We start from the raw sequence: 20,809 nt of genomic DNA, 5'->3' as shown, positions 1-20,809 counted from the left end.
CCAAAACCATGAATCAGACACATAAACACATGCACATTACAATGAAACTCAAGAATTGCTAGAAACACCACTATGCGTCCGATTCCTATCAAACCAACTCAAAATGACGCCAAACTTTGCAGACAAGTCACAAATGACCAAACATACCTATTCCGAAATCAAAATCCAAACCTAATAGCCATAAAGTCAAACCATGGTCAAACTTAAGAAAATTCTAAACATTCAAATTGCCAATATTTGCCAAAAAGTGTCAAATCAACATAAGATCCTCCAAATCCAATTTCGGGCATACGCCTAAGTCCAAAATCACCATCCGAACCTAACAAAACCATCAACACTCTAATATAAGATTAAATATGCAAAAAGTCAAACTTAGTCAACTCTTCCAACTTAAAGCTTCTAAAACGAGAATTATTTTTCCAAATCAATTCTGAATCGCTAGAAAGCCGAAGCCAATCATACACGTAAGTCATAATAAATAATATGAAGCTACTCAAGACCTTAAACCACCAAACGCAACACTAAAGCTCAAAATGACCGATTGGGTCATTACAATTTGTTACTCCAAAACTAAATTAAAATAAGGATCCATTGATTCATCAATGTTGCTATTTCTTTTTTTTTATTACATCAGGGAAGAGGGAAAAGGGAAAAGGGAAAGGGGATGTTGCACTGATGATGAGGTTTGAACTCTCCACCTCTTTTGTTGAAGCTGGCAGGAAGCTTATCAAATAAACTAACCTTAATCCGATGTTGTTAATTTTCCAAAATGCTACGACCTGGTAAAAAGATAGAATGTAGTACTTGTTAGGTAATGATAGAGAAAACTAAAAAGCTCTTGATTATCACTGCTATATATATAGAAATGTGGTTAGTATAACTAATTAAACTCATTTGTAGAGACAGAGATAATCAAACATCCACTTTGGTAAAACGAGGATAAAAAATAAAAAATATAAACACAACATGATTGACAAGATAGATTGAATCGCCTAATCGAGAAGTCAGAGGTGAATTTAGGATTTGAATTTAATGTATTCTTGTTTAGACTTTATCACAACTCATTTGATTTATTGAGGTCAAAATCATTTATATGTACTTATTTACTAAAAACATTTACATGCACACACACACACATACACAACCAAGCGATTCTTGCTTCTGTGTCCTAACTGTCGCTTCTGTGATTTTGCATTTGCGGAAAAATTCTCGCAGATGCGAAAACCACTTAAGCCCATGACTCTTCACTTTTGCGAACATAAATCCGCTTCTGCGGACAAGTAGTGCACTTGCACATGCGCATCTACTGTCACGATCCAAAACCACCAATTGAGCGTGATGACACCTAACACACTTGCTAGGCAAGCCGAACATAACACAGACAAATCATAATAACAACATTGATAAAATAATACAAGTCTAAAGTCTTCAACATAATATAATAGCACCAATACATGATAAATTCTCCAAAATTGATAAATACAGAGTCATGAGCTTTAGAACGAAAATACAAGTTTGAAATACTAAATAGCAAAACTATCTAAAATAAAGACAACTGTACAATGTGAAAACATACACCAAGACTACGAACAAGATATAGCTTTACCTCATCTCTCAGATGACAACTCGGCAATAAGCCTCAGCTACTAGTGACTGGGTCAGACACCAAGATATGTACAATTAAGTGGAGAGTGTAGTATGAGTACAACTGACCTCATGTACTCAGCAAGTATTATAACAAACCTTCGCGTGGTAAAATGAGAAAGAATTATAAATAACTCGCTAATCACCATACAGTTCATAAATCCAACTAAGTACAGAATTCGAGGATGGACCCCTATCCACACGCTGCAAGGTGTAGTAACGTGTAATAATTATAATTCAATAGGCGTGGTCACAAGCTCAATATCACAATCTGCCCAGCGTGGTCACAGGCTCAATATCACAATCTACCTGGCATGGTCACATGCTCAATATCACAATCTGCCTCGTATGATCACATGCTAAATATCACAATCCTCCCGGCGTGGTCATGAGCTCACTATCACAATCCTCTCGGTGTGGTCACAAGCTAAATATCACAATATGCCCGGCATGGTCACAAGATACCAGTCCACATCATGTCAGACAGAAAGTAAATATACAAGAATACATGTATATGATCAATGAATATCAGATTTCATACTTCTAGACTGATATAAGTGACATGCTAAGGTGTATGCATGTGCAGAGTGTGCTACACAGCTCAAATAAGGTATTTGCATCACTAAAGCAGTAATTGTCAAGTTCAATAAAGAGATTAACCTCAATGCAGTCTCAAACATGGTTCAAATAACTCACAGGGTACATATATGAGAAACATCACAGCATGAAGCTTAGAAATCAATTAAGGGCATATCATATAATTGATAAATACCATGTGCACACACATGGGGACAATCCCATGCATGTGCACCACCCATAACACGTAGCTATCACAAATAATTGAGGCAACTAGTGACTTAACCAAGTTTAGGCAAGATACTTACCTCAAGCAACCCAAGTCAATGCTCTAATAAGCCCTTCCCGCGTGAATCATTCTCCGGATGGCTCGAATCTCGCCAAAATAACTTAATATAATCAATAAAACCAATAGAAAATGATTCCAAATGATAAAGCTAAGATCTTTAACAAAAATCACAAAGTCAACCCAAAAAGTCAACCCCGATCTTGCACTTCGGAACCCAACAAAACTCAAAAATTTCTAACACTCATTTTGATATGAGCCTAAATATATGTTTTTCATCAAATCCAACTTCAAATTGACCCTCAAATCATCAAATCTCATTCTCCAAAATCATAGTCCAAAACCCTCAAATTCCACTTTTAATTCATCTAATTTAGGTATAATAATCTATATGTAATCAATATCTAACACCAAAGTTGAGTAAGGATCACTTACCCATTAAATTATGACGAAAACCCCTCCAAAGATCGCCTCTAATTGAGCTCCAGAACTTCCAAAATGAGAAAACAACCAAACCCTTCAAATATAAACACTCTCTAGCAAAGCCGCTTATATGGTCTAAGGCACCGCACCTGAGATACTGCATCTGCGGAAAATCCATCGCAGATGCAGAAGTCACTTACTCCCTGACCAACCGCTTCTGCAGATACACAGCCGCGTTTGCGGCTCCACTTCTGCGGAAGCTCATGCGCATCTGCGACTACGCACCTGCGCTCCATGGTTCGCACCTGCGGAACGAGCCCTTCCAGCCCAAATTCGCATCTGCGACCATCCTCACTACTTCAGCGGTCACACACCTGCGACCTTTCTTCGCAGGTGCGAAAGCACCAGGAATCATATGCTTTTATCAATTCAATCAAGTCCATAAATGATCCGCAACTTATCCGAAACATACTCGGGGCCCATGGGACCCCGTCCAAATATACCAACAAATCCCGAAGCATAACACAAACCTACTCGAGGCCTCAAATCATACCATACAACATCAAAATCATGAATCACACCTTAATTCAAGCCTAAGGAAACTAATGAACTTCCAACTTCTAATTCTCTTGCCGAACCATACCAAATCAACTCCGAAAGACCTAAAATTTTGCATGCAAGTCCCAAATAACGCAATGGACCTATCCAAACTACCGAAACAAAAATCCAATCTCGATATCAACAAGGTCAACTCCTTGTCAAATTTAGGAACCTCCAAACCTTCAACTTGCCAAATGTCGCCGAAAGACATCAAATCAACCTACGGACCTCCAAATCCACACCCGGACATACCCATAAGTCCAAAATTACCATGCGAAACTATTAAAACTCTAATAACTCCATTCCGGGGTCGTCGACACAAAAGTTAAACTCGGATCAACTTTTACAACTTAAACTTCCTACCTAGGGACTAAGTGTCCTAATTCATTCAAAAACCTCCCCGAAACTAAACCAACCACCCCGACAAGTCACATAACCACAAATACACACTTGTAAGGAATCAAATGGGGAAAGGGTGCTAAAATACTCAAAATGACTGGCTAGATCGTTACATTCTCCCCCTTTTAAACAAATGTTTGTCCTCAAACGAGTCTAGAATCATACTAGGAGTCTCAAAAAGGTGAAGATATATGCTCTACATCTCCTTCTCGGTCTCCCAGGTAGCCTCCTCAACCAGGTGACTTCTCCAATGAACCTTCACTGATGCTATATTCTTTGACTTCAATGACCACTGGCTCCACGTCATAAGTTAAATTTCCATCTAACTGCACCGTGCTGAAGTCCAATACATATGACGAATCCCCATAATACCTCCGGAGGATGGAAACATGAAACACTGGGTGAACTCCCGATTGACTAGGTGGCAAGGCAAGTCTATAGGCCACCTCTCCAACCCTCTCAAGCATGCTTTCTTCCCAACCCTCATCACAAACCCTTCATGGGTGAAACTTTGAGTAGAACCTTCTCACCCGCCATATATGCAACATCACAAGCCTTCTTGTTAGCATAACTCTTTAGCGTCGACTATGTTCTATGAAGTCGCTCCTAAATCTACTTCACCTTCTCCAAAGCATCATAGACCAAATCAGTGCCCAACATCCTAGCCTCGCTACGCTAAAACCAATCAACTAGAGAATGATATCGCCTCCCATATAAGGCCTCATAAGGAGCCATCTGGATACTTGACTGATAGTTGTTGTTGTAGAAGAACTCTACTAACGGAAGAAGTTGATCCCATGAACGTCTAAAATCAAAGACACAGAAACATAACATGTCTTCTAAATATAGAATAGTGTGCTCGGACTGTCTATCCATCTGAGATGAAATGTTGTACTTAGCTCGACCTGTGTGCCCAACTCACGCTGCACTGCTCTCCAAAAATTTGATGTAAACTGCGTGCCTTGATCAGAGATAATAGACACGGGCACTCCATGATGACGAAGAATCTCCCAAATATAAATCCGAGCTAGTTTCTCTGAAGAGTAGGTAGCCATGATTGAAATGAAGTGTGCAGACTTGGTCAGTGTGTCCACAATAACCCACTCCACATCAAATCGTCTCAAGGTCCGTGGAAGTCCAACAACAGAATCCATAGTGATACGCTCCCACTTCCACTCCGGAATGTCAAGCCTCTGAAGTAAACCACCTGGTCTCTAATCCTCATACGTCACCTGTTGATAGTTAAAACACCGAGCAACATACTCAATACTATCCTTCTTCATTCTCCGCCACCAATAGTGCTGCCTTAAATCCAGATACATCTTCGCAGCACCCGGATGAATGAAATACCGCGAACTATGGGTCTCTTCAAGAATTAACTCACACAACCCATCCATATTCGAAACACAGATCTGACTATGTAGTCTCAGTACCCCATCATCACAATTAGTGACCTCCTTGGCATCATTGTTCTGTACCGTGTACCTTAGGATAAGCAAGTGGGGATCATCATACTAACACGCTTTGATGCGCTCAAACAAGGACGACCTTGTTACAACACAAGCAAGAATTCTGCTGGACTCCAAAATATACAGCCTTACAAACTGATTGTCTAAAGCGTGAACATCCAATGCTAACGGCCTCTCCCCAACTAGAATGTAAGCAAGACTCCCCATGTTCTCAACCTTCCTACTAAAGGCATTAACCACCATATTGGCCTTTCCCGAATGATAAGGAATGGTTAGTTCTTTAGTATCTCTAACCAACTGTGTTGCCTCAAGTTTAGATCCTTTTGCTTGAATAAGCTGGAGACTCATATGATTTGTGAACACCTCACAAGACACGCCGTAAAGATAGTGCCTCTAAATCTTCAGCACGTGAACAATGAATGACAACTCCAAATCATGTACAGGGTAGTTATTCTCATGAGGCTTACTGATGTGAAGCATAATCAATAACTATACCCTCCTGTATTAACACACATCCAATGCCAATCTGTGATGCATCACAATGTGTTTTCCTCATGCTGAATGGTATGGCATTTTATGACTTGACATGTATATCGACATGTAGGCATAAAGATGTATTTTTCCCATGCTTGATGGTATATGACATTTGATGACTTGACATGTAGGCATAGAGATGTAATTTTCTCATTCTATTCGGTAAATGAAAAGTCTTATTTAAAGTTGTAAATTGGGGAAAATGCAGTTCTATTTGATAAATAATGTTTAATTGATTTCAGCGGTAAGACCAGTCTTAACTGTTATACTTGAAAAAGCATGTCTACTTTCCCGAAGCTATGAACAAGCTGAACGTGATAATTCCTTTTAGCTATTTGTTGTTACTATCATCATCATACCATGTGTTGTTATTATTATTGTCCATTGGTATTAGACTCTGACCTTTATTTGAGCCCATCACTGCTTTCAACCTGAGGTTAGGTTTGTTACTTATTAAGAACACGAGGTCCGTTGTACTCATACTACACATTAGCACCTTCCATTCAGATCTTGGAGCTGATGTTGCTGTGTGCGAGAGCTATCATCGAAGATGTACCTGCTTTCCGAATATAGCTGCCAATTGTCCTTGTTAGATTTAGATTTGCAAATCTGCTTATGCATATTTTGAATAGAAGATATATTTATTTTGTACCAGCTTTGTAAATTCTAAGTCTTAGAAGCTCATGATTTATTCTACCAATCCTTAGGATTTCGTATAGAAGTTCAGTTACTTTATTCTTTGGTTCTTATTATTCTTATTTGGGTTGAGTGAGTTGTTAATTGGCTTACCAAGCGAGTTGGGTTAGGTGACATTATGACTAGTTAGATTTTGGGTCATGACAGATTCAGGATGAGGATTATTCGGTTCATGATTGAGCGATCTGGCATTGAATTCCAGCAGAGGAGGGGTAATTGGACTATGGATGTTCAGGCGTTAGTTGACGGAGTCACGAGATTGGATATTTTTGAATTTGGTAGAATTTTTGGTTATGTTGTTGTGCCGTCGTCCTTGTTGAGTGCCATAAGGTTTGTCAGTATGAGGGTCTTTATTTGCTTGCCTTTTGGGGAAATGTGGTGCGGAGTGGTATCTAAGAAGCGATTATCTGAGATGGCGGTGTATTGTGATTTCAGGGTCAGATCGGCGTTTCCAGTATTAATGGCCCGAGAGATATGATCTTTAAGGAGGCTTAGAGTTGATGACAACCTATTTGTTTGGGTGGTACATATATGGATTGTGATTTGGGGAGGCATGATTGATGATGGATGATAAGAAGGGGACATGATGGGATATGTCTCGTAGTGGTTGTATTGTTAGTGGGTCAAGTACGAGCAGCAGGGATCGAGTAGTTTGCATAAGAAGATGGTTAAATCAGAGTGGGAATAATATCGTATTGTGTGGATATTGTGGTAGGATAGCCACGTGCTTTTAGGAGGCTTAGTGCGATTTGGGTCATGGTGGACAAATGACTAAGTGTGTGTATTTCGTTTGAGGTGGTGGCTTCTGTACTTAGGAAGTTTGAATGTGATGAAAAGAGTTTTCTTGAAATGTATATGAATGTGAACTCTTGATTGTTTTTTGGGATGCAATATAGCTTCAAGTTTTAAGCGTATTGTTGGGCCTTCAGTTGATAATAATGGAATGAACAGATTCTTACAGTTTGTGGACGGGTGTGGACTATGGAGGACTAACTTATTTCATTGTAGTTATAACTATGACAAAGTTGTTAGAAGATGCCGATGTACGGTTATGCAGGTGGGCTATCTCCTGTGAGAAGGTTAGGAGTAGCGTGATTTCTGATGAGGTTTCTATGAGGAGTTCTACCTTCTATCCAATGGGATGCATGTACTATGATGTGGAGTTTGGATCACTTGAAGAAGATGGTGCGACTATCAAAAGGTCGAGTGTGCGTTTACGGCTGATAATTCAGGATGTGTTATGATTAGTGCAACAAGAACTTATGAGAAATATGGCGAGTAGCGGTGTGAGATTAGAGTATCTAGGAGGAGGAGTCATTGTGGGTACTTGGATTTCGTGATTGTGTCTTGAAGCCAAGTGGGGGAGCCTACTGTCGATGATTGTGCCATGTGGTTATGCGTCTTTGCAATTTCTGATTAGCAGTATATTGGTGGATTAGTTATGACTGAGGAAGAGAACATCGGGGTTGATTCAAACAAGGAATTTGATGGATGTGTGATACGGTCCACCTTATTGATATATGAAGGTTGTGAAATGACCAAGATTTGATATTTCTTTGTGAAGGTGATGTGCAAGGGAAGAGATTCATTCGATTGCTTCTTTTGGAGTATTCATGTGCTAACAGAGCACTGGTTGTTAGCTATATATTCCGGACCAGGTCAGAATGGGCGACTCTCAATAGTGGTTCTAGTGAGTTCAAGAATTAAAGTGTGGTGCCTAAGGATTTTCGAGTTTGTCGTATGGATAAGGAATTAGTTTTGCAGTGGAGCATGAAGAAGACTTGGAATATTTCTATGAATACCACTAGATCTACGGTGCAATGTTAGAGATATGGAAGAAATGGTTTCAGATTCGCAAAAAGGTCTTATCGGTATGGGTGTAGCAGTTGGAAATACTATTGAGCACAAGGGAGGATATAAAAAGGCTTTTGGGTATTGAGACAATGTAGTTTTGTGATTTGGGGTCACTCGGGATGAGTGTTGATTTACGTCCATTATGTGCGGTAAAAGAGGTATTGCTTCGAAGGCAAGTCAAGATTAAGTCGGAAGAAGTCCAGTCAGGTTAGTAATGGTTTGGATCATTTTGGAAAACTAAATAATGGGTTCCTTCAGTACAATAAGGCCATACAGGTGTTTCGTGGCCATACTTGTAGGCTTGGCAGTCTTTGTAATTTGGTTGATTGGAGGGATCCAATTCTGATAGTTTGGTTATGTGCAAATGGGTCCCTAAATATTTATGACGGTTTTGACAATGACTTGAGATTTGGTCTTCTACAGTTTTGAGAAGTTGGTTGTGTGTTGAGATTTTTCTTCTAAAATAAGTTAAGCGAAAGATTTCTAGCCGATGAAGTATTTATTCTACTAGTGGTTCATGAGTTATGATGAAATTCTTATACTATTACGTAACAGTACGATAGCTGAAGTAAGCGGTATGGGATTGGGGTTGAAGGATCAAGGTTGCGGTTAAGTTTTGATAGAAATGTCACGAGCTCGGAGGAGCGGGAGAGATTTCAGATGTTTAGAGTATACTAGCACTACTTTAGTGTCTCCAGAGATTGGTTTGTTCAGTGGAAGAGGCGTTGTGTATTGATACGCGGGTGCTTGACTAGCACTGTAGAAATAGCATGGTTGGTAGCGCGGATGTTAAGGTTTTTGTCACTTAGTGCGAAAGGTTATGGGAGTATCTCCAATAGGATGATTATGTAGGTGTGACGTATCAGTCATTTAAGTAGTAGAGATTAAGGTCAGGTACGAAGATTCTGGTACTATCGCAGATTTGAGAGTTTATGTCTGAGAAACACACTATTTTTGTGGTTGCAAACTGTGAAAGTTTGTTCAGGAATTGATGGTTGTTTGTATGTGTCATGAATGGGGTCATTGTGGATCTTGAAAGGATACTTACCTATTTTGAGATGTTTGGAATCAACTTAGAGGTCCATTGGCGGGCCTAATGGGAAGGTAGATTTTATGCCGGATCAAATATGTTTATACAACACAACATTTGTCTATGGATGAGTCTTCGAGTGCGGTGGATGTTATTCATGTCGTCGTTTATTTTATGTGTTACTCTTTTATGCCATGTGAGTTGCGAGGCAGCTTTATTATTCACACATGTGTTGTGATCCTATGTAGCTTCTGGTGTTATATGAGCGAGTTGGCTCTCGAGATGCTGGTTGTTTAATGCACCTTAGTCGTACTTGGGCCTTTGTAGCGCATGGTGCTATCCGTCACCCCAGGGTTATGTTTATGCATTTGACGTGCTTGTGGTTGATATACATGTATTTAGTGAGTATGAGCATTTTGGCTCGATGTGTATTCCCTTATTGATAATGTGTGGATCTAGTGGCACGCCGCCACAAGTATGATGCCCAAGGAAACAATTCCAAATGATAAAGGTCGAATCTTTAATAAAAAGTCCAAAGTCATCTAAAAAGTCAAACCCGGGCCCGTACCTTGGAGCCCGACAAAACTCATAAAATCTGACAACCCATTCAATTACAAGTCCAACCGTACTAGTTTCACTCAAATCTGACTCTGAATCGATGTTCAAAACTCAAAAATTTACTTTATGAAATTTTAGAAAAAACCCCCCAATTTCTTTTTTGAAATCATCAACCAATTGCCAAAAATGAAGATAGATTCACGAAATATAATCAAAATCGAGTGTAGAATACTTACCCCAATCCACGTGATGAAAATTGCTTCAACAATCACCTCAATCTGAGCCCCAAATCTCAAAATATGATAAAAGAACCAAAAACCTTGATTTTATAGCTTCTGCCCAGCAAAACCCACATGTGTGGTCACATTGTCACATCTGCGACCTCTGCTTCTACGGAACAATTTTTCTTATGCGAAGCATCTCTGAAGACCGGCCTTCCGTATCTGCGTGACTTTTCCCGCTTCTGCGCACACGTAGGTACGGTTCAAAATCCCACTTTTGCACTCAATCTTGCTTATGGGCCCATGGACATCGCTTATGCGTGATCGCAGATGCGCCTCAAGCTCCGCATCTGCGATGACTCTCAAACTCAGCTCCTTTCACATGTGCGATCACCTCTTCGCTTCTGCGACCACCGCACCTGCGTGATATCAGCCGCAGGTGCGCAACATCAGTACCAGCAACTGTCAGCCATAACATATGAATGGAAAATTGTCCGAGACACATCCCATAACATAACACAGACCTACTCGAGGCCTCAAATCACACGTAACATCGAAATGACGAATCGCACCTCATATCAAATCAACTCGGTATGAACTCAATTTTTTCACAAAAGTCCCAAATGACATAACAAAGCTATTCCAATTCCCGAAACCATAATCTGAATCCGATATCACCAATGTCAAGTCCCGATCAAACTTACGAACTTTCCAAACCTTCAAATTTCCAACTTTCGCCAATTAGTGTTGAATCCTTCTAGAAGTATCCAAATGAAAATTCGGGCATATGCTCGAGTCAAACATCACCGTCTGGACCTAAAAGAACCATAAAAACTCTATTCCGGGGTCAAATTCACAAAAGTCAAACTTGGTCAACTTTTCCAACTTAAAGCTTCAACAGTGGCATTCATTTTTCCAAACATGTTCCGAAACACCTGAAAACCAACGTCGACAAATCACACAAGTCATAATACGTAATACAGAGCTACTCGTGCCCCCAAACTACCGAGTGAAGTGCAATTATTAACCCTTACGTGTCTTATTTTTAATTAATTACTTCATGTTTTACCCTTATTGCCGATTCAACTCTTATATGCCTTAACTAAAGTTGTTGCCTCTTTTATAGCCATGCTATCTTTTCCGTAATTTTTTATCCTTGATTGAAGTATCCTTAATTGAATTTTTTGTATCTCTTCCATAATTGCTCAACCCAAAATGAAGTTTTGTTATCCTTTATCATTGTTGACTTATCCTTATTTGGAATCATTTATTCGTGTTATCCCTCTTATTGTTGAATTGTACTTTTGTGGAAGCATTTCTAAACATTATCTCTTCCTTATTGAGCTATTCTTATTGAAACCATTATTCCCTATTGTGTCTTTCATTGTGAGCTTGTTCTTCCATTTCATTGTATTTTGAAGTTCCTGAGTTGATTAAAGCCATCGGGGTGTTTGAACCGATGGCTATGCGTGGTTGTGATATTGAAAATGTTTTGAGGAAATATTGTGGCATGTGGGCACATATTATGAAAGTCATTTATCTGAGTTGTTATGTTTTGGCATACGTGTTATTGATGAGATCATTGTTATGTTATTTGCACGAGGTTTTTGCCGTTCCATTGTTATGGTGTTTGCACGAGGTTTGTGCCATGCTATTGTTATTGTGTTGCACGAGGTTTGTGCCGTGCTGTTTTTATTGTGTTGCACGAGGTTTCTATCGTGCTATTGTTATTATTGATACACATGTAGTGGTATAAGGTCGGGGTATTTAAACGTATGCAGTAAGATAAGGTGGGATTGAAACACGTGGCTAGTAGAGGAACTACTAGAAGCCATGCAGTGTGATAAGATGGGCTAAAATGCGGGATGCTATTTTGGAAAAAAATAATTTTTAAAAACTAAATATAAAGGTTCCCGCGGTGATATAAGGAAAGTTTGTGATTCATTTTATGATTTGAGACTATGAGGCGGTACCTCGGTAGGGCTCTTGTTGTCATTTCCCCATTATTTTGTACTTGTCTTTGATTGTTGTCTCCTTAGCATACTATTAATTGTCTTCCTCCGTGTTGTACTATTTTCTTAGTTCTTTGTAGCTAATCTTGTTGTGCTAGTCATTGCTTTAATTTTCATTGCTGCCTTTATTACATTGTACATTGCATGGTGATCGTTTCTTATGTGCCATTCATTGTCTCTGCTCTTATTTGTTGACTTGAATTGTGGTAGAACACTTGCACATTCATACACATAGTTAAATAACCCATATCAATTATAGAAGATGAATCCTGACATCATTGACCATTATATGTACTCTTGTCTATTTGCCTTCTGTGTGAGGATAGTCTATTGGCACGTGAGTCGTCTGTGCAGTTTTGAGTTGTAATGTGGGCACAAGATGTCAAGTGATTAGGGTTCATAAATTGGGACCCGTGATATGTGATTATGATGTTCAGTACCTCGTGGAAATGATTGAACAGAACTAGTATGAGAGCAGTTGTTCTTATTGAGTTGTTGCTGGTTTTCCTTTATTTGGTTTCACCTGACTTAGACTGTGATGAGCTTACTCTACTGCATTATTACCTGACTTCCTCTTAAATATTGATGTTACCAGTGTATCGTTGCAAGTATTGTTTTGTATTCCTTATCCTGCTTAGCTTTATATTTATATTGTTTCTCTGTTAGTTCACCTTCACACTTGTTCAGGTTGTTTAGTCCGGTAGGTGTCTTGACTGTCCCTCGTTACTACTCTACCAAGGTTAGTCTTGATATTTACCGGGTACCGCAATGGTGTACTCATACTATGCTTTTGCACATTTTTGTGTAGATCCATGTGCCTCGAATATTGTTGATTATTAGCTAGTTGGTCGAGCATTGCTTTGGAGAATCAAGGTGAACCTGTCATCGCGTTCGTAGGCCTTGGAGTCACCTTCTGATATTGTACTTGTATTGTTTAATCCTTTTTTGAACAATTGTATTTAGGGATATTTTCTAGTAAACTCAGTAGAGCTTATGACTTGTACTACCAGTTTTGGGATGTTATTTTATGTTGTAAATGTTGAGTTCACTTAGAAATATATGGTTTCTGCTTAATAGTTCTGTTGATTAATTTCTGTCAATTTATTTAATAAGTGTTAGGTTTACCTAGTCGTAGAAACTAGGTGCCATTACGATATCCTACGGAGGGAAACTGTTGTCGTGACAAGTTGGAATTAGAGCTCTAGGTTCATAGGTGCTACGAGTCATAAGCGAGTTTAGTAAAGTGCTGCGGATCGGTACAAAGACGTATGTACTTATCTTCGAGAGGCTACAGAACTATTAGGACAGCTTCACTTCTTTCATTCCTATCGTGTGAGTTTATTGACCTCGGGGTTTGAAACTTTGTCATTCTATTCTCTCACAAATGGTGAGGACACAAACTGCAGTTACCGACGATGCTGCACCAAGAGCCGGTGTTGCTAAAGGCCCAGGCAGAGGCAGAGGCAGAGGCAGAGGCTGAAGAGGAGAACGTGCTATAGCTAGAGCACCTATCAGAGCAGCAGTTGAGGAGCCACCAGTAGCTCCTATTGGGGGACAGGTACCAAGACTTGTTACCCCAAGACTTCAAGAGACTTTAGCACGGTTCCTGAGCATGTTTGGTACATTGGCTCAGGCGGGGTTGATTCCGGTTGCACCAGCTACTTCACAGATTGGGGGAGGAGCTCAGACTCACCCTGCCCCTACTCCGGAGTAGCGAGTCGACATTGGTCAGGTTCCAGGTATCATGCTGACACAACCTGTTATCCCAGTTCAGCCTGTGGTTAGGGTAACTGCATTTGAGGAAGAACATCTTAGACTTGCGAGGTTCAAGAAGTATTACCCTCACACTTTCACTGGTTTGGATTCAGAGGATGTGCATGGGTTCCTAGGGGATTGCTACCGTATTCTCTGTACTATGGGTATTGAAGAGACGAGTGGGGTTACTTTTACTATGTTCCACGTTAAGGGGCAGCATATAAGTGGTGGCGAGCACATGAGTTGGGTAGTCCGGCTGATGCAGATTCACTTTCATGGACTTAGTTTTCATAGGTGTTCTTGATAGACTTTGTTCCCCAGACCCTTCGGGAAGCGTGGCGCGTGGAGTTTGAGCAGCTGCGCCAGGACACTATGTCAGTCTCAGACTATGCCATTAGATTCACTAATTTTTCCAAACATGCACCTGTTTTGGTTTCTACAATCAGAGAGCGAGTTCACATGTTCATTGAGGGGCTCAGTCATGATATCCGGTTCAATATGGATCGGGGGTTGGAGTTAGATGTTCCATTTCAGTAGGTAGTAGAGATCGCTCGCTCATTAGAGGGCATGCGGGACCAGGAGAGAGAGTGTATACGAGGTCAGGAGAGATAGGGAAGAGAGTAATGGTAGGCTATAATCTCAGGATTTAGTCGCTTATTGCACTCTAATTTACTGCACTTTACTCATTTTGAGTTTTAATTGATAGTGTTTTGCACTTATTGTGTCATGTTTGCCTTGTAGGAGTGATTTCGAACTATGTAGATGTTATGGAATGAATTCAAGTGATTTGGAGCTTTGAAGTCTGAGTAGAAGCCTAAGGGATTAAGCCGGGATCGTGTTCGGCGGTCGAGGACCAAGTCTGGACATCAAAAATCAAGATTCAATATGTACTCTGAGAAAAGTCCACAACAGAGGCGTGTGGTACACCGCGGCTGCCCAAATCTCTACTGCCTATCTTAATCAACTCTCTGGATTTCAACCCTAATGCCCCGCATGGCGCGTCACCCCATGTGGCGCACCTGTGCAAGTTTTACAGAGTAAATGTCCTATTTCGGCTAGGAAAAGGTGATTTTGTTTGGGCCCGACCCTACTTGGTATAAATACATGAAAAAATATTATTTTCTGGACTTTTGACACATATTCAATCTAAGGAGGCTAAGGAAGAGTTGGAAGAGAAAAAGCACAAGGATTTCATCATTCCTTTTCACTCAAGACCCGAGTTTGGATTGAATTTATGTTTTTCTATACTTTAATTTTATTTGTGATGAATTTCTCCATACCTATGGAGAGTTCTCTTTAGGGTTTGATGGATTTGGTGTATTGATGATTGTTTGTGGCTTATAACTCTAGTTGTATGTATTGAAGCGTTTTTGGATGATTTAATTGTTGCATCTATATTCACTAGTTCATGTAATCGAGAGAGGCATAACTTGTGATATCTTTGTATTATATTGTTGGTTTAGTTCATTAATTCTTCTTCATAATCTAAAGAGGATATTTGAGTCATTGATTAAACCTAGTTAGGAGAATAATCGAGAGAGGTTCTCCTAAAGAGCAATCCACTATGCATTCCTGCATATCTTCATGTACTTAAAGTGGTTCATCTTATGAGGTTAAGAGTTAATCGAGAGAGATGTTTTTGCTGAACGTTTGAACCAATAATTGAGTGAATTCGAGAGCTCACTTAACATTAGAAGTGAATTACCCAGAGTTAGATCCCAAACAAATATCTTGCACCTATCCCATCAACCCCTATTTTCTCCCATTGATAACTTCCTTGCTTACCTTTGTTGTGATAGTTATTAGTCAATAGCTTTAGATTCTTAGTTAATTTTAGTCATTAATCATATAAATCTCAATTGTTGATTCTCATGGATAGAAATCAAGCTAGAAACTATGAAAATATTGTTTAACTCCAATCTCTGTGGATACGATATTATACTATACTATCTTTGACTAGCGAGCATAATTTAAGTGTGTGTTTCGAGCTCGTCAAATTTTGGCATCGTTGCTGGGGAATTGGCAATCAATAGTGATTGAAATAGTTTGTAGTGCTAATTCAGGGATTTTTATTTTATTTTATTTTATTTTTCCCTCTTTACGTTTGGTGTTATTTGACGGTGCGCATGTTACATGTTATATTGGTGCATGACTCGAGCTTCTGAAAAAGAAGTTCTACCATAAGAGCCCGAGATAGAAAAACAACTGCGACAAATGAGGAAGGAGAGAAATCTCACTAAGACGGTAGAAAAGGTTGGGCAATCCTCAACCAAAGAAGATATGGCTGGAAACAGTGATGATAGTGTAGATTTGGCAGCGAGAGAAGCAATCCAACGACTAGAACAAGCTGCATGGGATGCTGAAGAAGCAGCTTTTAGAGATGCACAGATTATCTACGAAGAAGAGAGAGGTCGTCGAATTGCTCAAAATCAAACCTTGGGTGCAGACCAGATCAGAAATATAGCTTCCATGCCTGGTAGACCACTTGACGATTATTCTAGAATGATCTACAATCAAGGATTATCAAGTGTTAGACCACCCCCAATTGCAGCAAACAACTTTGAATTGAAGCAAGGGTTGCTTCAAACTCTTCAGAATTTCGGTGTCTTCAGAGGGAAGCCAAACGAAGATCCAAACACACATCTATTGGACTTCGAGGATATTATGAACACCTTTCAATACAATCAAGGATTATCAAGTGTTAGACCACCTCCAATTGCAGCAAAAAACTTTGAATTGAAGCAAGGGTTGCTTCAAACTCTTCAGAATTTCTGTGTCTTCAGAGGGAAGCCAAATGAATATCCAAACACATATCTAATGGACTTCGAGGAGATTATGAATACCTTTCAATACAATGGTGTGTCACGGGATGCAGTTTACTTGAGGGCATTCCCCTTCACACTCAAAGATGATACAACACAGTTGCTTCGAAGCTTACCCACAGGTTCGATTAGAACAAGGGAGGAGATGACCAAAAAATTCCTTGATAAATATTTCTCCTAAGCTAAAACGGGTAAGTTTAGAAGTAAAATCCATAACTTCTACCAGAAAGATAGTAAACTGTTTTTGAAGCGTGGGAGAGGTTTAAGGAGATTGTTCGAAAGTGTCAACATAGCAGAATTGAACTCTGGATACAACTCCAAGACTTTTGGGATGGATTGACACCGGCCTCATGTAGAATATTGAGGAATGTAGTTGGAGACCCATTGAAGAAGAAGACTCCATAGGAGATAGTTAAATAAGAAGATCAACTGGTGTTCACCAGGTTGATACTAAGACATCTGTGCAGGTACAACTTGATACTAACTCATGTAGGTTGTGATATATATGGAGGAGGACATCCTACTCTTGAGTGTCAAACCTCAACTGCGGAAGTGAATGATGTGGGAAACTATAATTTCAATGCAATGGGTCAAAGGCACCCCAATTTTTCATGGAGTTCTCCTGGAGGTACTGCGAATGCTTGGCAGCAAATTAACTCTAGACCGTAGGGACAAAGAGCTCCAGCATACCAAAGTCAGCAAAGGCAGCAATTTCAGCATCAACAGCCCATTCAGCCTGGTCTAGAGGATCTAATGAAGGCTTTCATTATCAAGACAGATGAGAGACTGGACGCTCATGGAGCAACTATCAAAGAATTAGGCACTGGTTTGCGAAACCTGGAGAGACAAGTGGGACACATTGCAACAATATTATTTGAGTGGGTTCCAGGCACTCTCCCCGCTGACACTAGAAAGAATCCCAAAGAAACAGTGAATGTTGAAACTCTGAGAAGTGGGCAAGTGTTGAAAGATCCCACCCCGATCCAAAAAGAGGTGATACTTGAAAACGAAAGAGGGGAGCAACTGAAGAATGATGTTGATAAAAAGAAGAAAGGCCAGATGAAAACTGAGAAGAAGAAGCAGGAAGAAAAACTGAGAAGGGAGTAACACGAGGAGATCAAACATATGCCTGCTTTACCTTTCCCCCAAAATCTGCATAGAGAAAATCTGGACAAGCAGTTTCAGAAATTTTTGGATGTGCTGAAACAGATTCATGCGAACTCACCATTCACAGAAGTGCTCTAACAAATGCTTGCTTATGCCAAATTCTTGAAGGAGATCCTTACAAAGAAAAGGATCAAAAGAGAAGGCTGCACTTAGTGAGAAAGATAAGTGTGAGGTGTACCCCAAAAAGCCTAAGAAGAAGCTGTCTGCATGGAGTGCATTAGTCCACAGGCGAGGAATGGTGCCCGACTTTGACTCAGACCCCGACTAGATGTTCAGGAAAGTTTCCTTTACCTTATGCTTTTTAATTGTTTATCATGGGGACATGCCACAACTTAAAGTGTGGGGTGGGGGTATTTGTATGTATGTATGTATGTATGTATGTATTTTAGTTTTCTTTTTGTTAGTTGTAGTAGTTAGAGATAGGAAAACAATTGGAAAAAACCCATAAAAAAATTTGAAACATTTTCGATATTTACTGACGATGGATATCATTAGATAGGTATCTTGAAGGATTAAAGTAGAAAGAAAAAGACAAACAAAATTTTGTTTGGTAGTGTAATAATTCCCCCTTGGTGTTTCTTTGTGCAACGGTTCTTTTCCAAGGGTGTTCTTTGAACCGGGTATAGTTAGTTTTTATTTTTAGAAGTACGAAACCTTGTGCTATGATTGGAATGGAAAGCAATTTCTCTTGACTTTATTATGCCCAAGAATAGTAAGTGTCACGACCTAAAATCCACTAAAAGGTCGTGATGGCGCCTAACACCGCCGTCAGGCAAGCCATTAGTGAATGTTTAACTTAATTAATCATTTTAGTACATCTGAAATCATAATTTTCATCAATTAAGTAGTAAGAAGTAGAATTCGCAGGGTAATGACAATATTTTTACAACTTCAATAATGAACAACCCGTAAGCATCCCCAAAACCCGGTGTCACAAGTGTATGAGCATCAACTAGGAAATATAATAAAATTCGACATCTGTTTGGAATACAATTTAGACAGGAGAACATAAATAACTCTGATGGAGACTCTGCAGGCTGCGGATCATAATATGGTATGCAGCTCACGGTAAGTCCCCGCGCCTCTGCGCCCATAAGACCACCAGACATATATGTACATGCACAAAACAATGTACAACAAGTGTAGCATGAGTACGTAAACCAACGCGTACCCAGTAAGTAACTAGCCTAACCCCAGAGAAGTAGTGATGAGGGGTCGACATCGACACTTACTAGTGGTCCAATAAGACATTTATAATAAAAAGTAAACAGATATGGGGCAGTGTAAAGAAACAAAATAAACAACTATAAGTATATGGTGCAATCCTTTTCTTAACAATGGACTCAAACTCTTAATTAGCAGTTTTATATATATATATATATATATATATATATATATATATATATATATATATATATATATATATATATATATATATTACTATCGTCATAATTCAAATCAGGAAAACTCCCAGATACACTGGCTTTTTGACAAATGATACACACGGTTCCATAGAAGTATTTTATAGAAATGCCGAGACGTACGGACCGATCCCATCATAATCTGGTATATAATCATAGATACATCTATTATATATTTCCGAGGCGAACGGCCTGCTCCCATGAGATTGTGGTACATAATCCTGCTGAGGCGAACGACCTGATCGCATAAGATGTGCGCACTGCTAAGGGTCGAACGACACGAACTATAGATGTATCTATCCTGCCGAGGCGAACTTCCCGATCTCATTAGAATAATAAGTTTTGACGGGTTCTTAACCCCACTCACGAAGGGACATGCGAGTTATAAGAAGCTTTGGGGAAACCTTTCGATGAGAACCCATAATGCGGGATAAATTTGTAAGAGGAGTACAATTATTCCGTGGCAAGTCATGAAGTTTGTCCGAATCTCTACAATAGCGAGTCTACCACTCTACACAAATCTAGTCTCAAATTGTAACATGTAGTAAAGGAATTTAATAGGCAAGAGATAACTCAAATAGTACAGTTATAGCATGGCAAGAACCTGAGTCTACTCGGACAATAACATGAATGTAGTTACGTACGGACTCTCGTCACCTCGTGCGTATGTAGCCCCCGCAACAAGTAGCAATTATTAATTACAACACCTAGGGGTAGTTTCCCCCTCATAGAGTTAGATAGGAGACTTATGTCGCTCCGAATTTCCATAATCCGGCTTCAACACCATTCTAACACCCCAAATCGATGCCCGTCGCTCCATAATTAGTCAATCAATGCGCAAATCTATAAATATATACTCTAATACTCATAATAAATCAATTTCTAACAATTTCCGACTCCGCTCGAAAAGTCGATAAAGTCAACCCTCGGGCCCACTTGCCCGGATTCCAACATTTTTCGAAGATAAACATTACCCATAACATTGCTAACTAAAATATATAATGTATTCCAAATTCCATGCCCAAATTCATGGTCAAAATCCAAAAATATAAATTTCTAGGTTTTCCTACAAAATCCCAAATTTCTACAAATGTTTATTTCTAAATCCATATATAAATCTTGTATTTAACTCACAACATGCGGGAATCACTTACATTGACATAGATGATGAAAATACCTCCTTGAAGCTCTCTAAAATTGCCCCAACCAAGTTTTAAATGAGAGAAGAAGAGACAAATCCCTCTCTTAAAACGATTATGCCCAGCGAAATTTTCGCACCTGCAGGACAGTAGCCGCACCTGCGGCCTCGCTTCTGCGACCACGCCACCGCTTCTGCGGAAAT

The 20,809-nt window shown here is 39.6% G+C and overlaps 1 protein-coding gene and 1 non-coding gene across 2 annotated transcripts; both read right to left on the bottom strand.

Moving 5' to 3' along the window:
• Positions 1-5,142: 5,142 nt before the first annotated feature.
• LOC138910069 (uncharacterized) lies at positions 5,143-5,745 on the bottom strand. The gene is made up of 2 exons (XM_070201289.1): positions 5,522-5,745; positions 5,143-5,413 (listed from the first exon to the last, which is right to left on the bottom strand). The coding sequence occupies exons 1-2, from the start codon at positions 5,743-5,745 to the stop codon at positions 5,143-5,145; spliced, it is 495 nt and encodes a 164-aa protein (XP_070057390.1).
• An 11,327-nt stretch (positions 5,746-17,072) lies between these two features.
• Positions 17,073-17,178, bottom strand: LOC117273662 (small nucleolar RNA R71). Its single transcript, XR_004503669.1, has one exon. It is a non-coding gene; the product is annotated as a small nucleolar RNA R71 (small nucleolar RNA).
• Between the last annotated feature and the right edge of the window lie 3,631 nt (positions 17,179-20,809).

Source organism: Nicotiana tomentosiformis, chromosome 4, assembly GCF_000390325.3.
Source record: "Nicotiana tomentosiformis chromosome 4, ASM39032v3, whole genome shotgun sequence".
Lineage (NCBI taxonomy): Eukaryota > Viridiplantae > Streptophyta > Magnoliopsida > Solanales > Solanaceae > Nicotiana > Nicotiana tomentosiformis.
This window is presented reverse-complemented; position numbering and strand designations above follow the sequence as displayed.